Source organism: Athene noctua, chromosome 13 (assembly GCF_965140245.1).
Source record: "Athene noctua chromosome 13, bAthNoc1.hap1.1, whole genome shotgun sequence".
Lineage (NCBI taxonomy): Eukaryota > Metazoa > Chordata > Aves > Strigiformes > Strigidae > Athene > Athene noctua.
Window position 1 is genome coordinate 23,526,364 of NC_134049.1, and position 22,389 is coordinate 23,548,752.

Here is a 22,389-nt window from a genome sequence, read left to right on the forward strand (position 1 = left end):
GCAAGCAGAGAGGAAAAGGAGGGAGCTGGAGCTGGGCTGCTCGCGGAGGCTCGGAACAGGCACAGACCATCATCTCAGCTCCCTCTTGTGGTTTCTGCTGCCTGGTAAAACCCTCTGTCCTCATCATCCATCACCAGTATCTCCTGGTTTGGGTGGTGGGAGGGTGGCGGGGGCAGGCGGTGCCCCATCACCCTGGGAAGGCTCTGCCAGCACTTGTCAACTGGGCAGAGAAGACCTTTCAGCTGGAGCAGGACCAGTGCCCCTGCCTTGGGGTAGCCCAGCCGTAGTCTCACAACTCATCACCCACGGCAGGCAGACGTTACACTGTGCCAGCTCCGTTAGAGAAACACACTCTTTGTTACAGAAACAGACACGTTTCAGTTTGTAATTCCTCCGCTCACACATTGTCCCTCCCAAGCAAAATCTAGCTGGGAAGGCGATGGGAACAGCCTCAGCATGCAGTCAGGCATCCCAAAGTGTGCTAGTGCTGCAGATCGAGACCTCTTCATCACCTCTGGGTCAACTCAATGGCATTCTTTCATGATCAGCCTTTCTCATGATGCTTTACCATCTCACTTTCCACAAACGTCCTGGATCCAGAGCAAATTTCATCAGTGGGACCCAAACCTTTAAAACCCCAGCCAACATCTGACTGAAGAGAGGGATTCCCAGCCATGAACAGTGAAGGCTACATAAATGCTACAGTGCTGCTGCTGGCTTTCCATGCACAGGAATGCCAAACTTGGATTTAACTCCAAGATGGGCTTTTCCGCTAAATCTGTCTCTTTGTCTCTTGTTCCAGTCACTGTGGGTGTGTATCCAAAGGCCAGCACTGTTTCAGAGGAGCTGTGTTGTCAAGAGATGTGGTGATGCAGGTTTCAGCTTTTCCTACATCACTCTGACACAAGACAAAGTGATGCTTTTAGTTTATTTTTTTCATTGTTTTAATCAAAATTTAAAGAAATTACAGTTTCAGAAAGGCTTACACATTGCCAGCAGCTCTGTAAGTTTTATTTTTTATTTACTGGGAATTGCAGTGGGGATTTTTCACTTATAACTACCAGCAGTGCAAATTGTAAAATGTGAGTCACTGGATACACTAGGCACTTGGCAAATGAAGTAGTTTGAGAATTAAATATTGTTGTTTGTGCTCACATTAATTGCATTCATAAAACCGATTGCCAAGTTGTGAGCAACTCCTTCCACCAGAGATTTCTGTACTTTTGGCCTTTTGCATTAGAAAGCAAACTGTTTCTCAAGAAGTGACATTTCCACGTTCCTCCTCCATCACAACAGCTCACCTGCACTCTACACCTCACAAAAAGTTATGACAGGCAACTTGCTTTCTTAGCTTTCCATAACATAGATTTAACGAATGTTATTAGAGGCAAACTGCTTTGTTAGCTTTCCATAAAATGGATTTAATGATAAATCACTGTTGAAATACCTCTGCACTGATTGCATCTGGCCTTGCCTCCATGCGCATGGGAGCCGGAGCTGCTGAAAGCCACAGAGCTGCTGGGAGCAGCGTCGGGCGGTGTTTCTGGTCACCCAGTGCCACCCCTACCCTCCTGGAGCACATCCCTGTGGAAGTGGCCCCAGAGCTCTTCCACCCCACAGCCCTCTGCTGAGCGTGGTCTTGGGGACACAAGATTTGGGTTGTGCAACTGGTGGGAACCAGAGGCTCCCTGAGCCCCATCCCGCAGGAGGAACACCAAAGTTTGGCCAATTGGTGAAGCATGGAGATGCCTAGGACCTCTGCTAGGAGTGGCAGAGCCTGGCCACCATCACCACATGGGACTCTCCCCATGGGAACAGCCTTGTTTGCTGCTGAAACCAATGTGGAGGGCTGCATGGCTGGAGACACCCTGAGCAGCCTGCAGCAGTTGTGGTTTGCTTGTGCACAGAGGTCCACGTGACCTCCCACACTGTAGGGAGGGAGTCCCTACAGACACAGCTGGATTAAACTCCTGCTGTCTCAAAATGTACAGAGTTGCACTGAGGCCCAAAGGTGCTGCAGAAGATTCACCAAAATCATTCAGGAAACATGGGGCAAAGACAAGGCTCAAATTACATCACCACAGTCACAGCACAGCATGTGTTCCCCTTCCCCTTGGATCTTTCCACAGGGCTCCAGCAGAAAATGTGTTTTTAAAATTCCTTCTGTCACTGAACAAACCTCTCATTTCCTCAGACATGGGAACTGTTTTTGACTCATGCCAGCTCTGAGGCACTTTTCCTCGCTCCATAGCCCAGCACTGAAAGCCCACTTAGTCAATCCAAGACCGTGGGGGGTGTCTGGAGGCTTTCCAGCCTCAACCATGGCCAACATGACACAGTGACAGTGATTGTCTTGCTCTAAGCAACAGGTTGGACCACAGACTTCTGAGGGCCTTACCTACCAACATGGAACTTCTCTTTCATGTTTCTACACTGCCTTTATGTCTTCCTACAAGTTACTGGGCATTAGCAGTTTGCCTTTCTCCATCAAACCTCAAAAATTATTTCATGTCCTCAGGAGCAGCTCTCCCTGGCAGAACTTGGTTTGTAAAGGCATAAGAAGACATTGATACCATTTCTCCCCTGACTATTAAACATTCTCCGGCTATTGCTGGAAACAGGCAAGGCTGAGTCACAGCAGTCCTTACAGGGCACACTCAAGAAGAGGAACATGCACATCGGGTTAGAGATCTCATGCCAAGGGAGATGGGCATCTCATGAGTGGCATCTCATGAGTGGCACTCAGCTGTCCCACAAGCTCCTTTCCCATGCTTCAGGTAAGAGTTCCAGCTTCACACAGCCCAGTGTGCTCTCCTATGTGTTGAGGATCAGTTGCCAGCCTTCTCCAGAAAGAGCCCCCTACTCTCACACCTGCCTCCCAAATCTTGCAAACCACCCGGGCATGTTCCTTGGCATAATGAAACCAGAATGACCTCAGAAGCCCATGGTGCAGCTTGCTGAGGCAAAGCTATGCAAACTTTGATTAGTCCCACAGACCTGTAAGCTTTCCAGGAATTTTGTAAGGTCTGATGAGCCCTCCAGCCTCTGCACACAGATTCCTTCTCCACAGATTCCCTGTGCCACCATTGGAAAGTCATTCCCTTCCTTTGCACCTAGTGAAATCAAGCATCTGCTTCCCCAGCCTTGACTTCTCCCATCAGAGAGGATCCCTGTGCCCTATCAAGGCCTGGAATTTCACACTCCTCCAAAAACTGTGGCAGGGAGTGCAAGCACATGGCTTCCCCCAGAGCAAGGATCATCCACTCCACCTGATCTCAGCAGATTTGGCTACCCTAAGGTTAGGGCTTCAGCCTCCAAATGTCTCCTGAGCTCTCCTCAGAGCCACACGTCAGCTGGAACTGTGGAACACATCAGCATCCTGAGAGAGCAGCAGCCCTCCTGCAGCACTTAGTGACCATAGCAGTAGAGAGCAGTTTCAAGACCTTTGAGAAGCCTGGAGCCTAATCCCTGTGGTCCTTGTTAGTCACAGCTTATTTCTAGCTCTCCCCAGTGCTGGTGGGACAGACTGGGGGACTGCCACCTGCCCCACCAGCCAGCAAGCCCTGGGGTTTCAGAACAGGCTGCATCTCCCCCGCCTTGGATGTCATCCAGAAAATCCCAAACCTGAGCAGACACTACGGACAACACGCACACAGGGACGAGTTGGTGTCTCCACCTTTCCCACCTGGGGACACCCTGGGGCCAGATGCCTCAGTGCCACCACTGTGCTCAGCAGGGACTCCCTCCCGTGGTGGGACATAGGGGGTCCCTGCCTGTCCCCGCGGTGTCCTGTGCCCGTGCAGGCAGGGACATGCACAGTCCCAGCCCACTCTGTTCTCCCCCACAGGCAGGGATATGCGTGGCTCCATCGCACCCTGCAGGTAAGGACACAGAATCACAGAATCACCTGGGTTGGGAAAGACTTTGAAGCTCCTCCAGTGCCAACATTAACCTCCCCTTGACCGTTCCCAACTCCCCCAGATCCCTCAGCGCTGGCTCAGCCCGACTCTTCAACCCCTCCAGGGATCCCGGGGACTCCCCCCTGCCCTGGGCAGCCCATTCCAACGCCCAACAGCCCCTTCTGCACAGAAATCCTTCCTCAGAGCCAGCCTGACCCTGCCCTGGGCAGCTTGAGGCCATTCCCTCGGGGCCTGGCGCTGGGGCCTTGGCTCCAGAGACTCATCCCCCCTCTCTGCCCCCTCCTGGCAGGGAGTTGCAGAGGGCCAGGAGGTCTCCCCTCAGCCTCCTCTTCTCCAGACTGAACCCCCCCAGTTCCCCCAGCCGCTCCCCAGCAGACCTGTGCTCCAGACCCTGCCCCAGCTCCGTTGCCCTTCTCTGGCCACGCTCGAGTCATTCAATGGCCTTTTTGGGGTGAGGGGCCCAAAACCGAACACAGGAATCGCATGACCCCATCCTGCCCTGACCTCACCCATCACCCAGACCCCCCCAGTCCTCCACGCAGGCAGGGACATGGGTGGCCCCAACCTCCCAGTGCCAGAGGCAGGTGTGTGCCCCGGGCAGGCAGGGACACCAGTGGCCCCTTGGTGCCCCGTGCGGGTGGGGACGTGCACCCCCTCCTCACCCTGCGCCCCGTCCCCGGGCAGGCAGGGGCACAAGCAGCCCAGCACCCTGGTTCCCGTGCCGGTGCGGGGACACATGGCCTCGTCCCACCCTGACCCTCACGCAGGAAAGAAACCCTTGGCCCGACCTCTCCCGTCCCCCCACGCGTGGCCCCCTCCCCGCTTGTGCCCCAGGCAGGAGCAGCCGGGCGCAGCACCCCCCACCCCCGGCGCGAAGCCCGATCCCCCCCGAGTTCCCCACGCGGGGGGAGGAGGGACACGCGTGGCCCCGATCCCGGGGGGGGGGGGACACGCGTGCCCGCGGTGGCGGCGCTCACCTGCGCGGCGGGGCGCGGGCAGTGCGGGGCGGGCGGCGCCGGCACTTACATACGGCCCCGCGCCCGGCGCCGCCTATAAGAGCGCCCGGGCCTCGCCGCCGCCAGCACCGCCGGTGGGCGGGCAGCGAGCGAGCGAGCGAGCGAGGTAGGTAGATGGGAAAGGCCCCCCCGCCGCCCCCCCTCCCGCCCCGGCCGCTGCCCGCCCCGCTGGGGGGGACACGATGCATCCCCACATCCCCATCTTCAGTTCACCCGCTGCTTCTTCCTACCCCATCCTCGGGGGGGGTAGTGGGGTGGTGGTGGTGTAGGAAAATGCAGGGAGTCCTCCCCATCCCCGCATTCCAGCTCTGCTCATTTGATTTCTAGGGGGGAAAAAAAAGGATTTCCCTTGTTTCAGTGGAAAATAGCGCTCTGCGGCCCTGAGCAGCCCCATCCAGGACTGCTGCTGCCAGGAGGGTTGAGTTGGACGCTTCCAAAAGGGCATTTCCAGCTTTATACATTCCGGGGCAGGAAAATGGGGGGATCTGTAAGGAGAAACTGCTGGGGTTAGGGCAAACTTTCTGCTTCCTTCACTTTTCTCCTGTGTCAGTCCAGAATATTTTAAACAAAAGATAAGTTGTCTGTTTCTGCTAAATTACTGATTCTTCCTTGAAGATGTCTCTCGTCTTTTCCCTCTCTGTACACTCTAACAGAGGAAGCCACGGGGTCTCTAGGGCCACAAGCACGCTCCTGCACGCAGGGTGCTTTCCAGGGTGCAACAACTTCAGTTTCTCCTGCCCCGAGCTACAGGCACCAGTTTTCCACTTCAAAGCTGCAGAAATGCCAAGGAGCTGGTCTTCTGTGCAGGGTAATCAAGCAAGAAAGATCGGGAGGACAGCAACAGAAAGAGTTGTGTCTCTGGAAATTCTGTATAAAACCATTCCCAGAAGCTGCAAAGTGTAGAGGAAATGCAAACATCCCTTGATACTGTTTTAATGTTAAATTTAGGTTTAACGAGGCAGCATGTTCTGGGTTTTCAATTGTTATGTACTGTTGATCTGTTTTAAGCTGTGAAGAGTTGTGTTTCAGTGAATACAGACTTGAAAATCATTCCTTCCCTCATTGCATCTCGTATGAAATTTGGGCAAAGATGTAATGAAACCAGTGGAATTCAAGAGATCAAGATTTAAGTTGTCCTAAGCTAAACTGTTCATTTATTTATTCTTACAGCTGCTCAGACTGTTTTGTGGGCATGTTTGCTGGGCTGGGGACCCCACAACTGGACTTCAGTCCAGCATTGTAGTGTTGGGAAACAGTTACGGCTCCTGCTTGCTGGGTAATGACAGCAGGAGTGGTGCTTGAGGGCTGCCCTTCCCCGGGCTTGGCTTTCCAGGGAAATAACCCAAAACAGTTACAGAAAAACAGCCCAAAACATGATCACTCTGTTAGTCTGGAGCAGAGAGTCAAGCTAAGGTCAGGTCCAGATCAGTTGTGAGCCAGTTGTAAAATCTCCCAGTCTCTGATAAACTGTTTGCTGTAATGATCTGGGTTACTGGGCAGAGAATTATTCTGAAACCAAATGTTGCTTTATGCATTGAAAAGTGATTTCAGCTGCCCTGTTTTATTATACTTATTGTAATTCTAACCCACTTCTAGTGATATGGAACCCACTTTTTGTGGCTGAATTGTTCTGGGTTGGATCTTACCTAAAAATACGATTAATAATGTTTTCAGAAAATGAGAATAAAATCAACTCCTTCATGCAGGGACAGAATGAAATTGTATTTGGTCATGAGTCATATTAGCTCCAGCATTCCCTGACTTTAGAAGACTTCCTGGGGTAGTCACATGCAGAGATGCTATTAAATAAGGAAAATAAAAGGACTAAGCATGTAATCAGTTTTGGTAGAAAAGATCTAACCCAGGGATGGGGAAGCTCTGTAATCTCTAGAACTGAAGTGTCGGTGGGAGTTTGAAGCCATCTGTGGGAATTACACAATGCATTGTCTCATGTAACTCAATGTCCTTTAGCCTTGAGACGTGCTCCTGATCTTCGTGCGCTCCTTGAACCCACCTCCCAACCCCAGTGGTTGCTCCTGCCCCTCTGGACCAAGCAAAAGAAGAGTCCTCCCTTCCCAGATTGCACTTTGCAGCTCCAGGGGACAAGGCTCTTTGAGGAGATGGGGTAGAAAAGGGGATGGTGGGCTCCGTCCTGCTCGACAGTGGTGGCTCCTGGCTGGGGATAATTTTGCTGGTGTGAAACTGGTGTTCTCAGTGGTTCCTTGTCATTTTGGAGGAAGGCTGCATGTACTGGTGTTTGCCTTCTCATGGACTTCCTTTAAGGGTGTGCCACAAAGCGGAAAGCTCTGACTGCATCTGCTGCAGGGAAAGACCAGGCTCTGTCTGGGGAGGAGCTGCTCAACAGGTTTCTGCACTTGGGCTGCTACTCAAGCTGCAGCAGGACAGCGGCTGGTGGTTCCCCAGGCTGCCGCCATCCCCCCAGGCTGGTAGAGCCCTGCCCCAGGCACCTCCTCTATTCTAGCGAGGGATTTTGGGTGGCGTGTTTCTCTACTGGGCAGTATTTCACCCTGCCCGTTTCCTTGCACTGCCCATTTCCTTGTCCCTCTGGGAAGTTTTGAGGTGGACTTCCCGCAGCTGGTATTGCAGAGCTGAGCTTGGGCTGCCCAGCAGAGGCTCGAGGCACCTGGGCAGGGCTGTGCAGGGTCCCTGCTGTGACTGCCTCTCTCCCGCAGGCTCCTGGAGGTGCAGGATGACTCTCTTTGACAGCATCTACCCCTTCTACCCGCAGCAGAGGAAGGCCTTCGTGTTCGATGTCAGCACCATCATAGTGATTGTGGTCTTCCTAACATTCGCTTGCAGCTTCCTGCTCATCATTCCAGGCATCCGTGGACGGGTGGTGCGTGACCCCTCTCCCTAGGGACAAGCATCTGCTCCCCACATTTTGGATGCTGGGACACTCCTGGCTGGTTTGGGGTGAGGCAGAAGGGCAATCAGGGCTGTTCTTCCCTGCCTGATGTCCCACCTCTCTCCCACAGAGGCTGTACTGGACTCTCCGGGTTCTCCTCAGCCTCGTCGTGGGAGTGGTGATTGTTGGTAAGTGCTGCGCGGCGCTTGGAGGTGGGTCTGGGGGCAGGGTTAAACCCTGGGGCAGGGTATGGGTCTGGGAAACATGAGCTGGTGGTCACACCTGTGGCCTGGCCAAGGCTGGTTGCAGTGTCTACCCTGCTCTGCAAAGCAGTCACACAGCTTCCCAAGAGGGCTTCCACACCCCTGGCACCGGGGCTGTGAAAGCACCCGAAGGTGCCCGTGGTCACTTCTGAATCAAGAGGGAGCTTTGCTGGCTGTAACTACACCGTAGAGGTCCAACAGCCCAGCTCCAGTGGGCTGCACAGCCCCATGTTCCTCTGACCATGTGTGTGAGCCAACACAGGTGGGACCCAGGAACAACCAGGAAACCACAAATACAACCACAGAGTAAATTTATTTTTGTTACCTCATGAACCAAGGGATCCCCAAAGCAGCACCTGGGCAGAAGCACACCGGTGGGAACGCAGAGCTTGGTCTAGAGGATCATCGAACCCGCTGTTTTCACCTGTATTTCAGGGATTCATGCAGGCGTAGTTCACCACTGTGCTTTGATCTTTCCCGCAGCAGGGCAGGAATCTCTAAATATATCACAGGCCTGTGTTATGTAAATGCAGACTCTCTACTGGTCCAACACATGAGGCTAAACAACAATTAGTATGATATATGTGTTTTTCTACACCTCAGCTGCAAGTCACTTGAGCACATTTGCAATCCTCCTCACCATTGTTTTTCCCAAGCCCCGCTGAGCTGCCCGCTGCTGAGGGAGACTGTGACCAGCCTTGCAGTGATGTGGAGAGAGCAGGCCAAAATAAAACACAGGCAAAACAGAGGTAGGGGTGGGGGTCTAAAGACCTTCCAAGGAGAAAGGCAAGAGGAGATGAAGGAGAGGCTTTGATTTAGTAGAAACCAGGAAATCTTCTGTAATAAATGGTGGTGGAAACCAGATTGTGGGATTTCCAGCTCAGAAAGGGTGACAGGACATGCAAGCCAAAGATGTACTGAGGGGAAAGAACATACCAGATGGGGAGATCACCCTAAATCAAAGAAGGAGGACAGGGCAGATTACAAGACTGCTTGGAGAGGGATGATGAAGCACAACCTAAATGATTCAGCTCTCAATTTGACCAGGCAATAGAAGTAAGTAGCCAGGCCGTGGGACTCTGCTGGCTGACACATGGACCAGCCCGGCGTGCGGTGGTCACCCTCCACCTGGAGATGTCCAGGCACTGGGAGATGCCACCAGAGCTGCACAGAAACACATTGCCAGGCTGGAGATGGCAGAGGGTGGAGGTCAGGGCTTGCTCCACAGCTTTAACCGGCTCAGCGCTGGAGAGCCATCCAGCACCGCTCTCCCTATGAAGATGCAGCTGGGTACGGCTTGGGCACACACGAGGAATTACTTGTTTTAAAGCCAGCATCAGGTTTTCTGTCTGGCAGCAGCAGGGCACACTCGACCCTGCAGCTAGAAAATGTTCCTGCAGAGCTGCTACTGGGTCAGTGCCCTCACAAGTTGATTCAGCAGCTGAACTTATTTTGGGGCAGGTTTTCTTGTTCAGCCTGAGATTAAATCATCATCTTCACTTTCAGTTCATTTCAGTTCTGGAAAATTAAGCCCACCCCAAGGTGAAAGTGTTTCAGAAAAGAATGCTTTGTTCCAAAAAACATACCAGAAATGCTTCAAATTTTTCTTTTTCCCCCAGCTCAAATGACTGTCAGAGCTTGCTCTTCACCACCTCCATCTGAAAGGAATCTTCACTATTCACAAATAGTGCAATCTAGGGAGCTTAATATTTGTAATGAAACTCACGCCTGTTCCCGAGGCTGAGGAATGGGCTCATTTCCAAGCCCCGTCCCCAGGGGCTGCAGTGCTTGCCGTGGTGGGGAGCTTGCAGGGAAGTCCTGGAGAGGGTGTCTGAGCTCTCCTGCTCCCGGATCGAGGGAGTGGATGCTCAGCGAGGGGAGGACATGAGCTCTGCCAGGGCGTGGGAGCTGGTTGAGGCACATCCTGGTAGCTGAGTCAGCTCTCCTGCCCTCCTTACACTCCCTTGCCTGTGATCCCCAGCTTGAGCACAGCAAAGCCTGAGACCAGCCCCACTTTAACCCCAGCTTTACTTTTGCTGGCAGCTGTCCAGTTCACAGGGGACTGGGAGACCGGATGGGTGAAGGCAAACACCTCCTACAAGTCCTTCAGCCGTGCCCTGGTGAAGGCAGACATCGGGCTGCATGTCGGCCTGGGGGGGGTGAACGTCACGCTCATGGGTGAGTCTGATATCCCTCTCTGGAGCTCTGGAGTGGTCATGGCCCCTGGAGGTCTCCCAGAGCCCTGTGGGTGGCCTTGGTCTGCATGGAGGCTCCTGGGACCCTGCTGCCCCTGGGGTGCCCGTGCTCCTGGCTGGAAACACCCAGGCTGCTGGAACGCAGCAGGGCCTCCGTCTTCTTCCTCTGGCAGGAAACCCGGTGAGTCAGATCAACGAGACCATCCACTACAACGAGCACTTTGCCTGGAGGCTTGGTGCAGACTATGACCACAGCTACAGCGAAGGGCTGAAGAGGGGGCTGCCCAGCCCCATCCTCTATGTGGCAGAGAAGTTCACCAAGCAAAGCCCCTGCGGCGTGCACAGGCAGTACCGCATCTCCAGCCACTATGCATCGGCCACTCTCTGGTGAGCCTCCTCTCCTGGTGCAGGGCAGGAGAGATGTGAGGATGTGGGAAGGGCTCTTCTGAGATGGATGGTGACTGCACGCTGCCGGGAGGAAAGCCATGTACGTGGAGGGATCTGCAGTCGAACCAGTGGCCCCGTAGGCACCTTGGAGTGAGAAGATAGGAAGTCCTGGTCTGGTCAACTCCACCAGGGATGGGCACAGGAGAGAGGAACGCGATGCAGATCCTTGCCGTGATGCAGTGATGACGGCAGTGTTCCATCCCCTCTGAGGGAGTTGGAGCTGCTGTCCTTGATGGCCCAGAGAGGTCCGTGGGCATGTGCAGAACTCTCTCATCCCCATCTGGGAAGGCATTTAATGTCTGGGAGTGGGACTAGTTGAAGAAAAGCTGATGATGCTGTTATTGTGGGGTCGATCTGGACTCTTTAACAGGATCTGCTGGGCAACAACATGATGCTGCTCACTTGGGCCAAGGAGACAGTCCCCTCTACCATGGGTTGTGGGGAGCAAGAGTCATTACAGTGCTATTCCCTCTGCTCTGAGTTTGACAGCAGGTATGCAGAGGCTAGGAAAGGGGCCTGGCAATGCCATGGAGCAAGAGCTCCTGGCCATAGCTGAAGGCTTCCCCTGTCACCCAGCTCCTCAGCCAAGTCCAGAGCTGCTGCTAATGACTTATGCCTGCTCCTGCAATTATCCTAGTCCTGTGTGCTGCTCTCTGGGGTCTGCACTGCCCCACACATAGAAGGGCAGAGAGCTGAGATGGTCTAGATACACTGAGTGGGCCGCCGTGGCCTCCTTGAGGCTAGTATGTATGGGCTGAGCAAAGAGGAAATCTGGGCTGCTGCCTTCTCGACGCGGCAGTGTAAGCATCATGCATCCGCCTGGTCAGCCTGGGAGGGTAGGGATCACCCCAGCCTGCCCACAGCGCTTCCAGGCCTCATGCAATGCAACCTGGAGCCCAGAGTCCTCCTCCCTCATGGAAATCCTCATATAGAGCATCCTATTCTATGGCACTAGCACAACTCATCTGTTCATCTTCTCTTGTCTCCAGGGTAGCCTTTTGCACTTGGCTCATCTCCAACATGCTCTTCTCCATGCCTGTCCTAGTCTATGGAGGCTACATGCTCCTGGTGACAGGGGCCTTCATGATCTTTTCATTGCTCTCATTCTCCACTGTGAGGAACTCCCCGATGTGCCCAATTCAGTTTGGGATTGCAACCCTGCGCACAGGCTATGGAGGATCTTTCTGGCTCACACTAGCAACTGGTAAGGACACTACACTGGGGCACACTACTTTGTCCCTCTGGGTGTGCAAGAGTCCCAGTGTTTTTCCCCCAGAAATGGAGGTGAGAGAGCATGGGGAGTGCAGCCCACCAGAGCCCTGGCCTGTGCCTCGGCAAAGCACATGATTTGTAGAGATGTGGAGAGGACTGGCAGTAGGGGGAACACCATCCCCATCTCAAGGGTGATGGAGGTAATTTTAGTCCCTGAGGTGCCGTAATGCAAGATGGGGATCACTTGCTTGGGTTTAAAGACCCATGCCTGTGTTTTGAGATGCTCAACACAGCAGCTGAAGTCACCTCATAGAGTAGAAGGCCATCGTCCATAAGAGAAGGCATTGTCTCCCATCAGGGTGCCATCTGGAGAGTGGTGCTGGGTGGGAAGTGTGCTGGTGTTTACAGGAATGCTCTCAGAGAGCACATTGTCTTCCAGGCTTGCTCTGTTTTGTGGCTGGGATCACTGTTGTTGCGCTGCACTACTTTAACTTGGATCTACTGAAAACTTTCTTTGATCTCCGCGAGGACAAAGCAGAGGAGTACCAGGAAATGACTGAAGTGTACATCAACCCTCATTTTGTGAATGAAGGACTGTCTCCTTCTGAGCCCTCTAAACTCAACCCCAACAGCATCTAGAATAAAGGTTTTCCCACTCCTTCCCTGAAGGTGGACCTGAAAGGGCAGAACACGAATCCTTCTTGATGTCCCCAGAGACATATTTCCCCGACCAACTGCCTTTGAAGAGTGCACGTTGGGATGGGTACTTGCTGTGAAGTACCTTTGCAGACTGTATCTCCCTGACCATGTCCTCTGGAAAAAGGCTGGCGTTGCAGAGAGCCTGCAGGCTGCAATTGGAGCACCTCACAGCTCCAGTGACTCACCTGGCGATCTCTGTGCCAGGAGAAATGCCCTTCCTGCTCCATGCCCTGGCACAGTCTGGTGCAGTGAGTCTCCAAAGGCCAGCTCCCACACCAGAAACTGAGCTCACAGGTGAGATTTCTCACAGGGAACATCCACTAATCCAAAAGCCAGTGATTAAACCTGTTCATTTCTTTCCCAAGCACTGACATTGAGTGTAGACCTTGAGGTGTACCTAGAAAAGCCAGGCTCAGACCCAGACTCCATCAGGCTGGATGCTGCACAAGATGGAGTAAAAAATCCACTCCAGAAATAAACTGAGTAAATGTACAATGAGATTTTAAAATAATCATATCACCATATCCTCTCTGGCACTTTTAAACGTGGGTTTTATTAGATAGACTTGTAACTTAGTGTGGGCCAAAAAGATGCCACAAGAAAGGAAAGAGAGGGGAGAATGAAGTTACCCCTATCCATCTGGAGCACACTTGGGCTGGCTGGGCTCACCACAAAACACAAGCCCAAGGCCAGAAGTCAGACCCATCCAAGGTGAGAAATGAAGTGCGTCAAGCTCCATTATTACAAAACAAAGATGGGCTCTGGCACCAAACCCACTGGCCTGATGAAGTCCCCATGGGCTGGCACAAGGAGCCATATCTGAATGCTGGAGACCTGGGAAGGCTCAGTCCAATTAATTGTAAAGGACATAATTTCAGTATTTTGGTTCTTTTCTTTCTGAGAAAAGTCTCTCACTGTTACTTATTTCTTTCACATGATATTTGTGTTACACTAATGTGATTTATTATGCACAAGTATTATTTTCAATAAAACTTCATTTAAAAAAAAAACCACTCCTTTGAAACACTATGGGCATTCTGGGGGTCTGGTTTCTTAAGACGAGGTTGTGAGGCATATCTGCAGGTGACTGCTTGCAACGTCCCACCAGCAGCACCCTTCCTATGGGGGAAGCTGCCCTGGCAGAGGTGCCCCCAAGGAAGGATGGGGCTCACTGGCACATGTCAAGGTGAGTCGCTGAGAAACTCTTGTCATGGGGAACAGCATGCTGCAGGGATGTAAGAAGCCTCAAAAGGGCTTTGACTAGCTGAGCAGCAGGACAAAGGCCATAAGATTAAACCAACAAAACTCCATCATGAAATGGAGGATCCTTTCTCCATCTTTCCTGCATCCAGACATGTCAGGTCTGGAGGGATCACAGGAAGATGCTACAACCAGCCACAGGTTATTTGGGCTGGTGTGGGACAGATCCCCTGGCCTGAAAACACAGGAGGTTTGGGGGTTTCACATCCTTTCTGCACTGCATCTGGAACTCTCCAGCCTCCTCTCCTGCTTTTAGGTATGATTTCCCCCTCCAATAGCATCCTCACCAGAAGAAAAACTTTGGCCTGTTGCATCAGACACACAGGGGCGTGAACCCAAATAAACAAGACATCAAAAGAATTCAATCCATTTGAAGCACAGAGACACCAGATCTCTGTGTGTCTCGCCCACTTCCTAGCAAACACGGGACAGCTGGGATTTCTGCAGCAGACTTTGCGTGGGGCCAGCTGACCAGTGGCAATGACATGATGGTGCGTGCAGAGACCCCTACACTCATTGCATTTCATGCAGAGCAGGGAGTCAGGCAACAGGGGCTGGTTGCCTGCAAGGAGTCTTGCAGGTGGAGGACTTCTTCCCTTGCCACCATAGGGAGGTGCACAAAGGAGGGTCATTGCTCAGGGATGATTATTTTGCCTCACATGTTGTCATAGCAGCTTCTTCGCATGCACTCTAACATTATAAGAGCTGTGGCTATATTGCCCCTGGGTTGTGCTGCTGCAGGTCCTACCCCCTCTGTCCACCACAGCTCCCAGCTCAGTTTCCTGCCTGGACTGTTGTTGGGCAACAAGGTGTAAAATAATTGCCATTAAATCCCTGGCTCTCAGCCCAGGTGTTTTCTGGCCTCACATTGTCCAGGGAATCTGGCATCTAACCAGAGCCAGTGACAGCAGTGGAGCAAACACCATAAGTGTCTCGGAGAGCACAGCCTGGGGCTCTGCAAGGACTGTGGTCTCCATGCCTGGAGGCAGTCGTTTCACCAGGGCATGCAGCCACCATGCCATCTAGCAGGCAGCAGAGCTGCCCCCTCCCCTGCCCCCCAGGCTGGGCTGCAAGGGGGAACACAGCAGGGAAAGGCAGAGGTTTATGAGATCTGAATTTCAACTCAGTAAATAAAAGGAGTTCGTTGCACCTGGGACCTAGTCCATCCGTAGGCTGAAGCATCTCCTGGTAGGTGCCATTGGGAACATCCTGGCTGAGGTCTCCTAAGCCCAAGGAGTCAGCTCCAATCTATTTTTAAATGTCTGTTGGGTCCTCTAGGTCCTCACCGAAGGCTCTTGCATTCTGAGTGGGATGGGGCAAGATGCCATGTCTGAGCATCTCCTCTGCAGAGGGGCCTGCGCCATGGTGGTCCCTCTGCAAACCTCGCTGCTGGGCTGGGGATTGCTCCCATCAAGCCTTCCACATGCCCAGGGTTACTCCAGGAGCTAATGTCCTCCCATATCCCCCCTGCTCATTTGCCTGGGGTGCTCCAATACCCTATTTACTGTGTGTTGACTTGCCTTTATTGTCCTGGGCTGACTAGCTGTGCTCAGATGCCCCATACAGGACCACAAAAGGGCTCAGACTTCTTTCCTTCCCTATGGCTGCCATGTCACAACAGAGCATCCCCAGCCTGACAGCCCTCAGAGGGATGCCTCTTTCAGCAGACAACAGAAAGACCAGGTCCAACTTATTTTATTGAGATAGAGGGGAAAATAAGCAAGCACAAAGCAAAAAAAAAAAAACACCAAAACAAAACAAACCCAAAAAAACCTCCCAAAAAACCCAAACTTTCACAGAGTTAAAGTGATGCAAACCTGAAAGGCTCACCCTCCTCTCCCTCCCTGCATGAGCAAGGTACCTGCTAGCTGTTAGCAGGCAGGAGTGGGTGGCTGCACCCACCTTGGGTGTGCAGGATTTCAGCATGGCGTGCCCCATGACACACGCATTTCCACGGCTGAGCAGGAGGAAACAGAGACTCCCAGACCGGGTGTGATGCTCATCTCTTGCTAATTGATTACAGCCTCCCTTTGGGGCACAGTAGCACCTCCATTCCCATCTTCTCCTTCCCTCCCACTAAAATGTTTTGTCTTCCTTTCAGAGGGCTGTGAGAGCACCAATAGCTCACAGGCTGGTAGCTGTGGTTTGTAAGCACTGTAAGAAGCAGGAGCCAACCAACCCTCTGACTGTGCAGTTTCAAGGCCAATGTACAGCCCAGGACATCTCAGACTTACATTGAACTTGAGCTGTGCGGTGTCAAGATGGGTCTGAAATCCAGGAGGCCTCCAAGATCAATATCCAGTACCCTACTAAATCATGGGCCTCCTTGCCAACCTGCTCTTTACCCCAGGCCAAGAAGAGGTGCTGGATACAGGGCACCATGGTGGAGCACAGCTCCCTGACCGCTGGTTGGAAATGCCTCCCCGGGCAGAGGGGACTTCTCGGGGGCCTTCAGAGTGGAGGTGCCACTGTGGGGTTTCTACTTCGCCTTTGGTTCATAACTATGCATCTGCAGTTATTTGGTTTCTCTCCAGCTTGTTCTGGTTTAATCTCTGTGTTTTAGGGAGGACTCAGGATTTTCTAGGGGTGGACTCAGGGGAAAGGCAGTAGCCCAGCACCTGTAACCAGACAGCCAGGGATGGGGCATGGATTCTCCTCACCCCAAAAGCTCTTACAGCTGCTGGTGAGTAAAATAACAGAAAGAAAAAAAAAAAAGAAAAAAAGAAAAAGGCAAACTGTCATATTCAAGACATCTTTCCAGATGTGGATATTCTTGTTACCTGGTTCTTGTGTCTCTTCCCACCTGGGCTCCTGGTGGGGTTGGACCAGAGCATGAATTCAGGAGGGGAGGAGGGGTGTCCTCAGGCTTTGCTCTCCCTCCTCCCAGTACCTTACAGCTGGGTGGCTGTCACCTCACAAAGCTCACCCAGGGGCACCATCAGCACATCCTGTGCAGAGGAGCTGGGCTCGGCTGGCTGGCAGCACTTGTCCCACCTCTCCTCTTCTTCTTCCTTTCCCTCATCCAGGTTAAAGACAAGCTTCAGCTTCTCCGGCTGTGTGGAGTTCAGGGTGATGACACCCAGTCCCAGCAGCAGGCACAGCAGCCCTGCAACGCATGGAGTGGGGAGACTCGTTAGCATCTCCTGCCCGCTGTGTCCCAGCCCCATCCAGACCCAGATCTGGGGTTGGAGGCCAACGGTATGTGGCATCACCCAGGAGGTCAAGGGAAGGTGTTATTTCCCTTTCCACACCGGACTCTGTCATCAGTTTGGGCTTCCCAGTACAAAAGAGAAGTCAATGAAGCGAGGCAGATTGCCAAGAGAGTTGGGACTGGAGCCCACTGTGTGAGGGTGAAGGCTGGAGGAGCTGGGCTTGTTTAGCTGGAAAATGAGGATTCTATAGGGGAACTAATTGCCATCTTCTGCTACTGAAAAAGAGCCAGTCTCTTGTTGGAGGTGCACAGTTGTAACAAGGGAACTTCCATCTTGATAAAAAGAAATAATTGCTGCCCATGAGTGGGACAGCTGTGGGGCAGGTCCTGAAAGGAAGAGGGAATCTCTAGCCATGGGGACATCCACAACCAGACTGAACAAGGCTGATGTGGCTTTGAGGTTAACCCTGCTCTGGGCAAGGGCTGGGAGAGACACCCCCAAGGGTCCTTCCAGGTCGGGTCTTGCCCTGACTCTGTGATTCATTACTTTCATGAAACTCCTCTGGGCACACCTCCAGATAGATTAGTTTGCCCGTTCAGACCTCCTGGATGCTCAGCTCTTTTTCCCCCAGTCTCGATGACGTTATCCTAAATTCCTGTATGTCATTGAAAAAAATATGGTTTCTATGACCAGCCATGAAGACAGAAAGGATGAGGCACTGTTGGGCATCACTGAGCATCATCACTTCAGGGATTGACAAAAAAAGCCCCAGGAGCAAGCTGAGCACTCACCTGTTGCTAATGTCAGCCAAAAGGATCCACCATAGTCTGTGTTCAGGGAAGCTGGGCCAAACAGGATGGGACACTTCAGAGTGTTCCTTGCAGTGAAGAAGAGCAGTGAGGAGAGCATCAGCACGGCAGTGAGCAGGAGCATGCAGCCACCATAGAGCAGGATGGGCATGGAGAACAATAGGATGGAAATGAGCCATGTGCAAAAGGCCATCCTGTGAAAGGACCACAAAACCAAGCTTGGAACCTGTTCTCAGGGTCTTCTCTCCACATCCTGATGGAGGGACAGCCCTGGACAACCTGCTGTAGCTGGCCTTGCTTGAGCTCTAGCTGGACGGGCTGATCTCAGGATGTCCCTTCCAACCCAAACAATTGTGTCTGCATGAATGGTGGAGCTGTGGAGCAGGTCCTGCAGTGGTGGAGAGCGATCTCCATGCCTGGGGACATTCAGTGTTGAACTTCACAAAGCCCCAGGCACTTTGATATGGCTTTGACATCAGCCCTGCTCTGCATGGGGGACTGGAGTAGTAACCTCTGGAGGTCTCTCCAAATTAACTCTTTCTCTGACTCTCATGGTCCTCCACAACTGTTCCCAGGCACTTCCCACCTGTTCAAAGGGAGAATGGCAACAAAGGAGACCTTTGTTTGGAGAACTGCACAATGAGCCATGCCCACATCTGATTCAGCACCTGGAGTGGACCCAGCTGCCAGCCCTACCCTGTGCATGGGCTTAGGGTTTAGCTCACTGGGGAGATGAGCATAACAAATTGTTCTTATTCCAAGAATAATAACAAAAAATAAGTTTACATCAACATCCTGCCTTGAAATACTCCTCCTCAATAGCAGGGATGTTTGGGCAGCGCTAGTTATTTTTCATGAAAATAAAAAAGGAGATATGAGCAGGGATCTGGAACCTACGTCAGTAGGAGGAGTCACAAGACTCACTCTTCCCTGCAGTGCTTTTCCCATGACCTCAGAGACATATGGGGATGCTCTGAGACTCCACAACCACAGCTCGCACAAGGGGTCTCAGATTTACACCACAAGACAGCCTCTGAGCACCATCTTGATGGTCCCTCCTGCTCCCCACCAGCAGGTCTCCTGCCCTCTTTGGTGAGCAAGAGGAACCCTGTCATGGCTGGTTTTACTGGGGCTCTGCATCTTGCTTGGGAAAGGACCTTGTACCATAAGTCCCACACAGCTGCATCTCCTTTCCTTTAAATGAAGAGTAATTTTTCTCCCACTGCAGTTTTGAAATTCAGGGCAGAGAAGACAGAATAAGATTCTGGGGAGATGGGCAGGCCAGTAAGCATAAGCATCCCTGATTCTGCAGACTGGTGGGTGGCAGAGACCAGTCAAGGCTTTGGCATGGCCTTACAGGGAAGAGGGTGGCTCCATCAAGCTCCCTCTGCTCCACCTGGTTCTTTACTCCTCCCCACTGAGCAGAGACAGGGCTGACCTCTTGCTCTAACTTACCACAGTGTGAGGGACGTGTAGTGGCTGGAGATGCGGTACTGCATGTGCATGCTGCAGGGGCTTTGTGTGGTGAACTTCTCTGCCACATAGAGGATGGGGCTGGGCAGCCCTTTCTCCAGGCCTTCACCATAGCTGTGGTCATAGTCTGCCTTGAAGCTCCAGGCAAAGTGCTCATTGTAGTTGATGGTCTCATTGACCTGATTCACTGGGTTTCCTGACAGATGATGAAGACTAAGGACCTTTCTCAGCCTTGGAGGCAGCTCCAAGACTTCCTGGTGTGGGGGCTTGGGGGCCCACAGCCCCAGTACCCAGGTGCACGGCTGCCAAACTTGTACTCAATCCCCTCCTGTTGAGACAGGTACTCACCCACCAGTGTGATGTTCACTCCTGCCAGGCCAATGTGCAGCCCAACATTCACGTTCACCACAGCCTGACTGAAGGACTTGTAGGAGGTGTTTGCTGTCACCCAGCCTGTCTCCCAGTCCCTGGTGAACTGTACAGCTGTGAAGACTTCAAAGGTTAGTCATGGCCTGGCAGTGAGGCATCCGGTGCTGGAAGCATCTGCCATGACCTCATCAGGCCAGGTCACCATGGCCTGAGCATTGTCTACCCCATCCCAAGGGAAGGCCTGGCTTGTGAGACCCACGGAGCAAAAGCCTTGTATGTCCTTCCCCAAAACCAATCCTGACCTGTGACCTTGAGAGCTGCACTTGGGTTGGTTTCTCCCCAGACCCAGCACAGTCCCTAGCCCTAGCGGCAGTGGGGCTGATGTGTGGGCACCCTCCAGGCACTGATCCTCCTCTAAGAACCTGTCAATTTGTCTGGGTCCCCTGGCAGTTAGCGGTCGGCTTTTGGTGACTGCCCTGGAGGCGGTCTGTGCGTATGACCTCCAGCCTTCAGAGAGGAGAGAGATGAGTGCTTGCACTTCCCACAGCTTGCTGGAGCCAGGTACCAGACACAGATGTGGGTCGGTCTTCCCCATACACTCATCCTGCAGGCTGGACTTGGCACTTGGCTTGTCTGTTCACCCTCCCTCACCTTGCTCCTCCATTCCCTGTGTCTTGGGCATCCTTGAGTTTCCCATCCAGGACCCTGGTACTCACTGAGGACCACTGCTCCCACGAAGAGACCCATCACCACCCTCAGGAACCAGAAGAGTTGCTGCAATGGGTGAGCAGAGGAGGGAGGACAGGTCTCAGTCAGACTTTGCCATGGGGACTTCAGCACTAAGCATGTCATTTAGAAATGCCAACCAGTGAGAAACGGGTCTGTCCCTCCCCTGCGGAGTCACCCCATGTGCTCTGCAGGCTGGTGGCATGGTGGGGACACATGGCTGGGGCATTCCTGCCATGGGGTGGGGGAGGCTGCAGGGAGACCTAAGCAGAACAAGAAGGTCAAAACAGCCCATTTGGGAAAGCTGTGCCGTTCCCTTTCTGGGAGGGAGAATGGAGACACTCCCTTTAATTGTTCTGAGCTGGAATTTCCACGCTTATCCAAGTGGACATGTTGGCAGCTGGACACAAAAGCAGGGGCCAGGGGTTTGCAGTGTGTTCCCTGGAGGGGAGATGCCTCTTGGCCAGACCCACTGCAAAGCCAAGCAAGCGACCAGCGCACGGCACGTGAGCAGTGGGCTTGCAGAAGGGTTGGTTGGCTGCTGCCCCATGAGCAGTGCTGGGGCAAACATGGTGCACACCTTTTTCTTTTATTGGGGTTTTGGGGAAGGTGGAGTGAGGTCTTTGAGCCTCACCCTGGTTTTCCACTCCTACAAAATCACTTGGGCTTGCTCACAGTGAAATCCAGCTCAGATCTGGGCACCTTGTAAATTTGGGATGGTGGTGTTTGATGTCTCCAGCGTGAGGTACGTGCTGGGTTGGGCTGGAGCTCACCCCCATGGCTTGCCAGAGATCCCAGAGCCCTGACCATGAACCTGTGGGCGTGTTTGCCCCCCAGTCTGTTGTCAAGGCTGGCAAGGAGGAGGCATGTGGGATGCACAGGTGAGGGAACAGAGAGCTGAGATCCCCTAGACTCTCCACTTACCCCCCTGCCCCGGATCCCTGGCAGGATGATGATGAAGGTGGCCAATACGGAGAGGAAGACGGAGATGATGACAGCTTGGGTGGTGTCAAAGGGGAAGCACTCACTGGCACCAGGGTAGAAGGGGAAGGATCCATTCCACAGCGTCATCCTGCTGCCCAGGAAGGCTGGAAATCAGCACCCAGAGAGACACTGGGGAGAAAATCACCCCCGCATTTCCACCCCAGCGTCTGCAGAGCCATCTCCTGCCCACTTGCCAGCATGCTGCTTGTCCCAGACACGTCTGTGTGTGCATCCCAGTGCCCATGCATCTCGCAGTCCTGCATCTGGGTGCTCAGGCATCTCCCATGGGAGCCCTCTGTCTCCCTAGGGTACATCCCCGAGCAAAGCAGGTTTGGAGTCATGAGGCCACCTGCTGCAATGCTCAGATTGTCCCCAAGATGCCACAGAAAGATGTGGATGCATTGCTGGAACTCTCACTCCCCTCCTCTGACTGTCCTCAAGCCCCCGTCTCTTGCCTGTGCTCCCGCCCTCCCTGGCTCAGCTCTCTATCAAACAGCCGGGATCCCGCTTGCGGGTGTTGTGCTCGGGGTGCTTGGTGACTCACCGCACAAAGGTGAGCTGTGCCCTGTTGGACTGCTCCGTGCTGAGCCCCAGACGGAGGTAAAGTCCTTGCTCTCTAAGGAAACAGGAGTGACCCAGAAGTGACAGAAACTGCCTGTCCCCGGTAGCAGGGTGACACTCACCACCTGCCAACACTCTGTCTCAGGAGCCGGCTGGAGGCAACGTGCTCAGGAAGCCAGCCGTGATTTTTGCCACAGCAACTGGCCAAGACACTTCCCTGCTAGGAAAGGGCGGCTCAGCATCCCCTGGGAGCGGGGACCATCCCAGCAGCGGCTGCAGAAACACCAGTGCCCCCCTCCCCGCGCTGAGCCTACCTCGCTGTGGTCAGCCTCGAGGGCTGGCTGCTGTGCAGAGCTGCGGAGTGATCCGGGAGGCTGCCTCCCTTCCCGCGCTGCCTCCCTGGGCTGCGGGTGAGAAGCCAGCCCAGCATGTCGGGG

At 53.3% G+C, this 22,389-nt stretch overlaps 2 protein-coding genes across 2 annotated transcripts; one reads left to right on the plus strand and one right to left on the minus strand.

Moving 5' to 3' along the window:
- The first annotated feature begins 7,646 nt into the window (after window positions 1-7,646).
- On the plus strand, window positions 7,647-12,558 carry DUOXA2 (dual oxidase maturation factor 2). Its single transcript, XM_074917286.1, has 6 exons — window positions 7,647-7,793; window positions 7,933-7,990; window positions 10,109-10,243; window positions 10,434-10,647; window positions 11,697-11,911; window positions 12,359-12,558. The coding sequence occupies exons 1-6, from the start codon at window positions 7,647-7,649 to the stop codon at window positions 12,556-12,558; spliced, it is 969 nt and encodes a 322-aa protein (XP_074773387.1).
- Window positions 12,559-16,769: 4,211 nt separating this feature from the next.
- LOC141965533 (dual oxidase maturation factor 1-like) lies at window positions 16,770-21,478 on the minus strand. Its single transcript, XM_074917261.1, has 6 exons — window positions 21,332-21,478; window positions 20,398-20,455; window positions 19,661-19,795; window positions 19,295-19,508; window positions 17,822-18,033; window positions 16,770-16,984 (listed from the first exon to the last, which is right to left on the minus strand). Exons 1-6 carry the CDS (start codon window positions 21,476-21,478, stop codon window positions 16,770-16,772), a joined length of 981 nt encoding a protein of 326 aa, XP_074773362.1.
- Between the last annotated feature and the right edge of the window lie 911 nt (window positions 21,479-22,389).

What these genes read in the sequence shown, in the direction of transcription:
- DUOXA2 (XM_074917286.1), top strand. Translation starts at nt 7,647, where the DNA reads ATGACTCTCTTTGACAGCATCTACCCCTTCTACCCGCAGCAGAGGAAG. An exon ending in CGTGGGAGTGGTGATTGTTG is followed by an intron (nt 7,991 to 10,108) that starts GTAAGTGCTGCG and finishes TTTTGCTGGCAG; the next exon opens with CTGTCCAGTTCACAGGGGAC. An exon ending in CTGGCTCACACTAGCAACTG is followed by an intron (nt 11,912 to 12,358) that starts GTAAGGACACTA and finishes ATTGTCTTCCAG; the next exon opens with GCTTGCTCTGTTTTGTGGCT.
- LOC141965533 (XM_074917261.1), bottom strand. Translation starts at nt 21,478, where the DNA reads ATGACGCTGTGGAATGGATCCTTCCCCTTCTACCCTGGTGCCAGTGAG. An exon ending in CGTGGGAGCAGTGGTCCTCA is followed by an intron (nt 19,796 to 20,397) that starts GTGAGTACCAGG and finishes AAGTCTTCACAG; the next exon opens with CTGTACAGTTCACCAGGGAC. An exon ending in TTGGCTGACATTAGCAACAG is followed by an intron (nt 16,985 to 17,821) that starts GTGAGTGCTCAG and finishes CATGCGTTGCAG; the next exon opens with GGCTGCTGTGCCTGCTGCTG.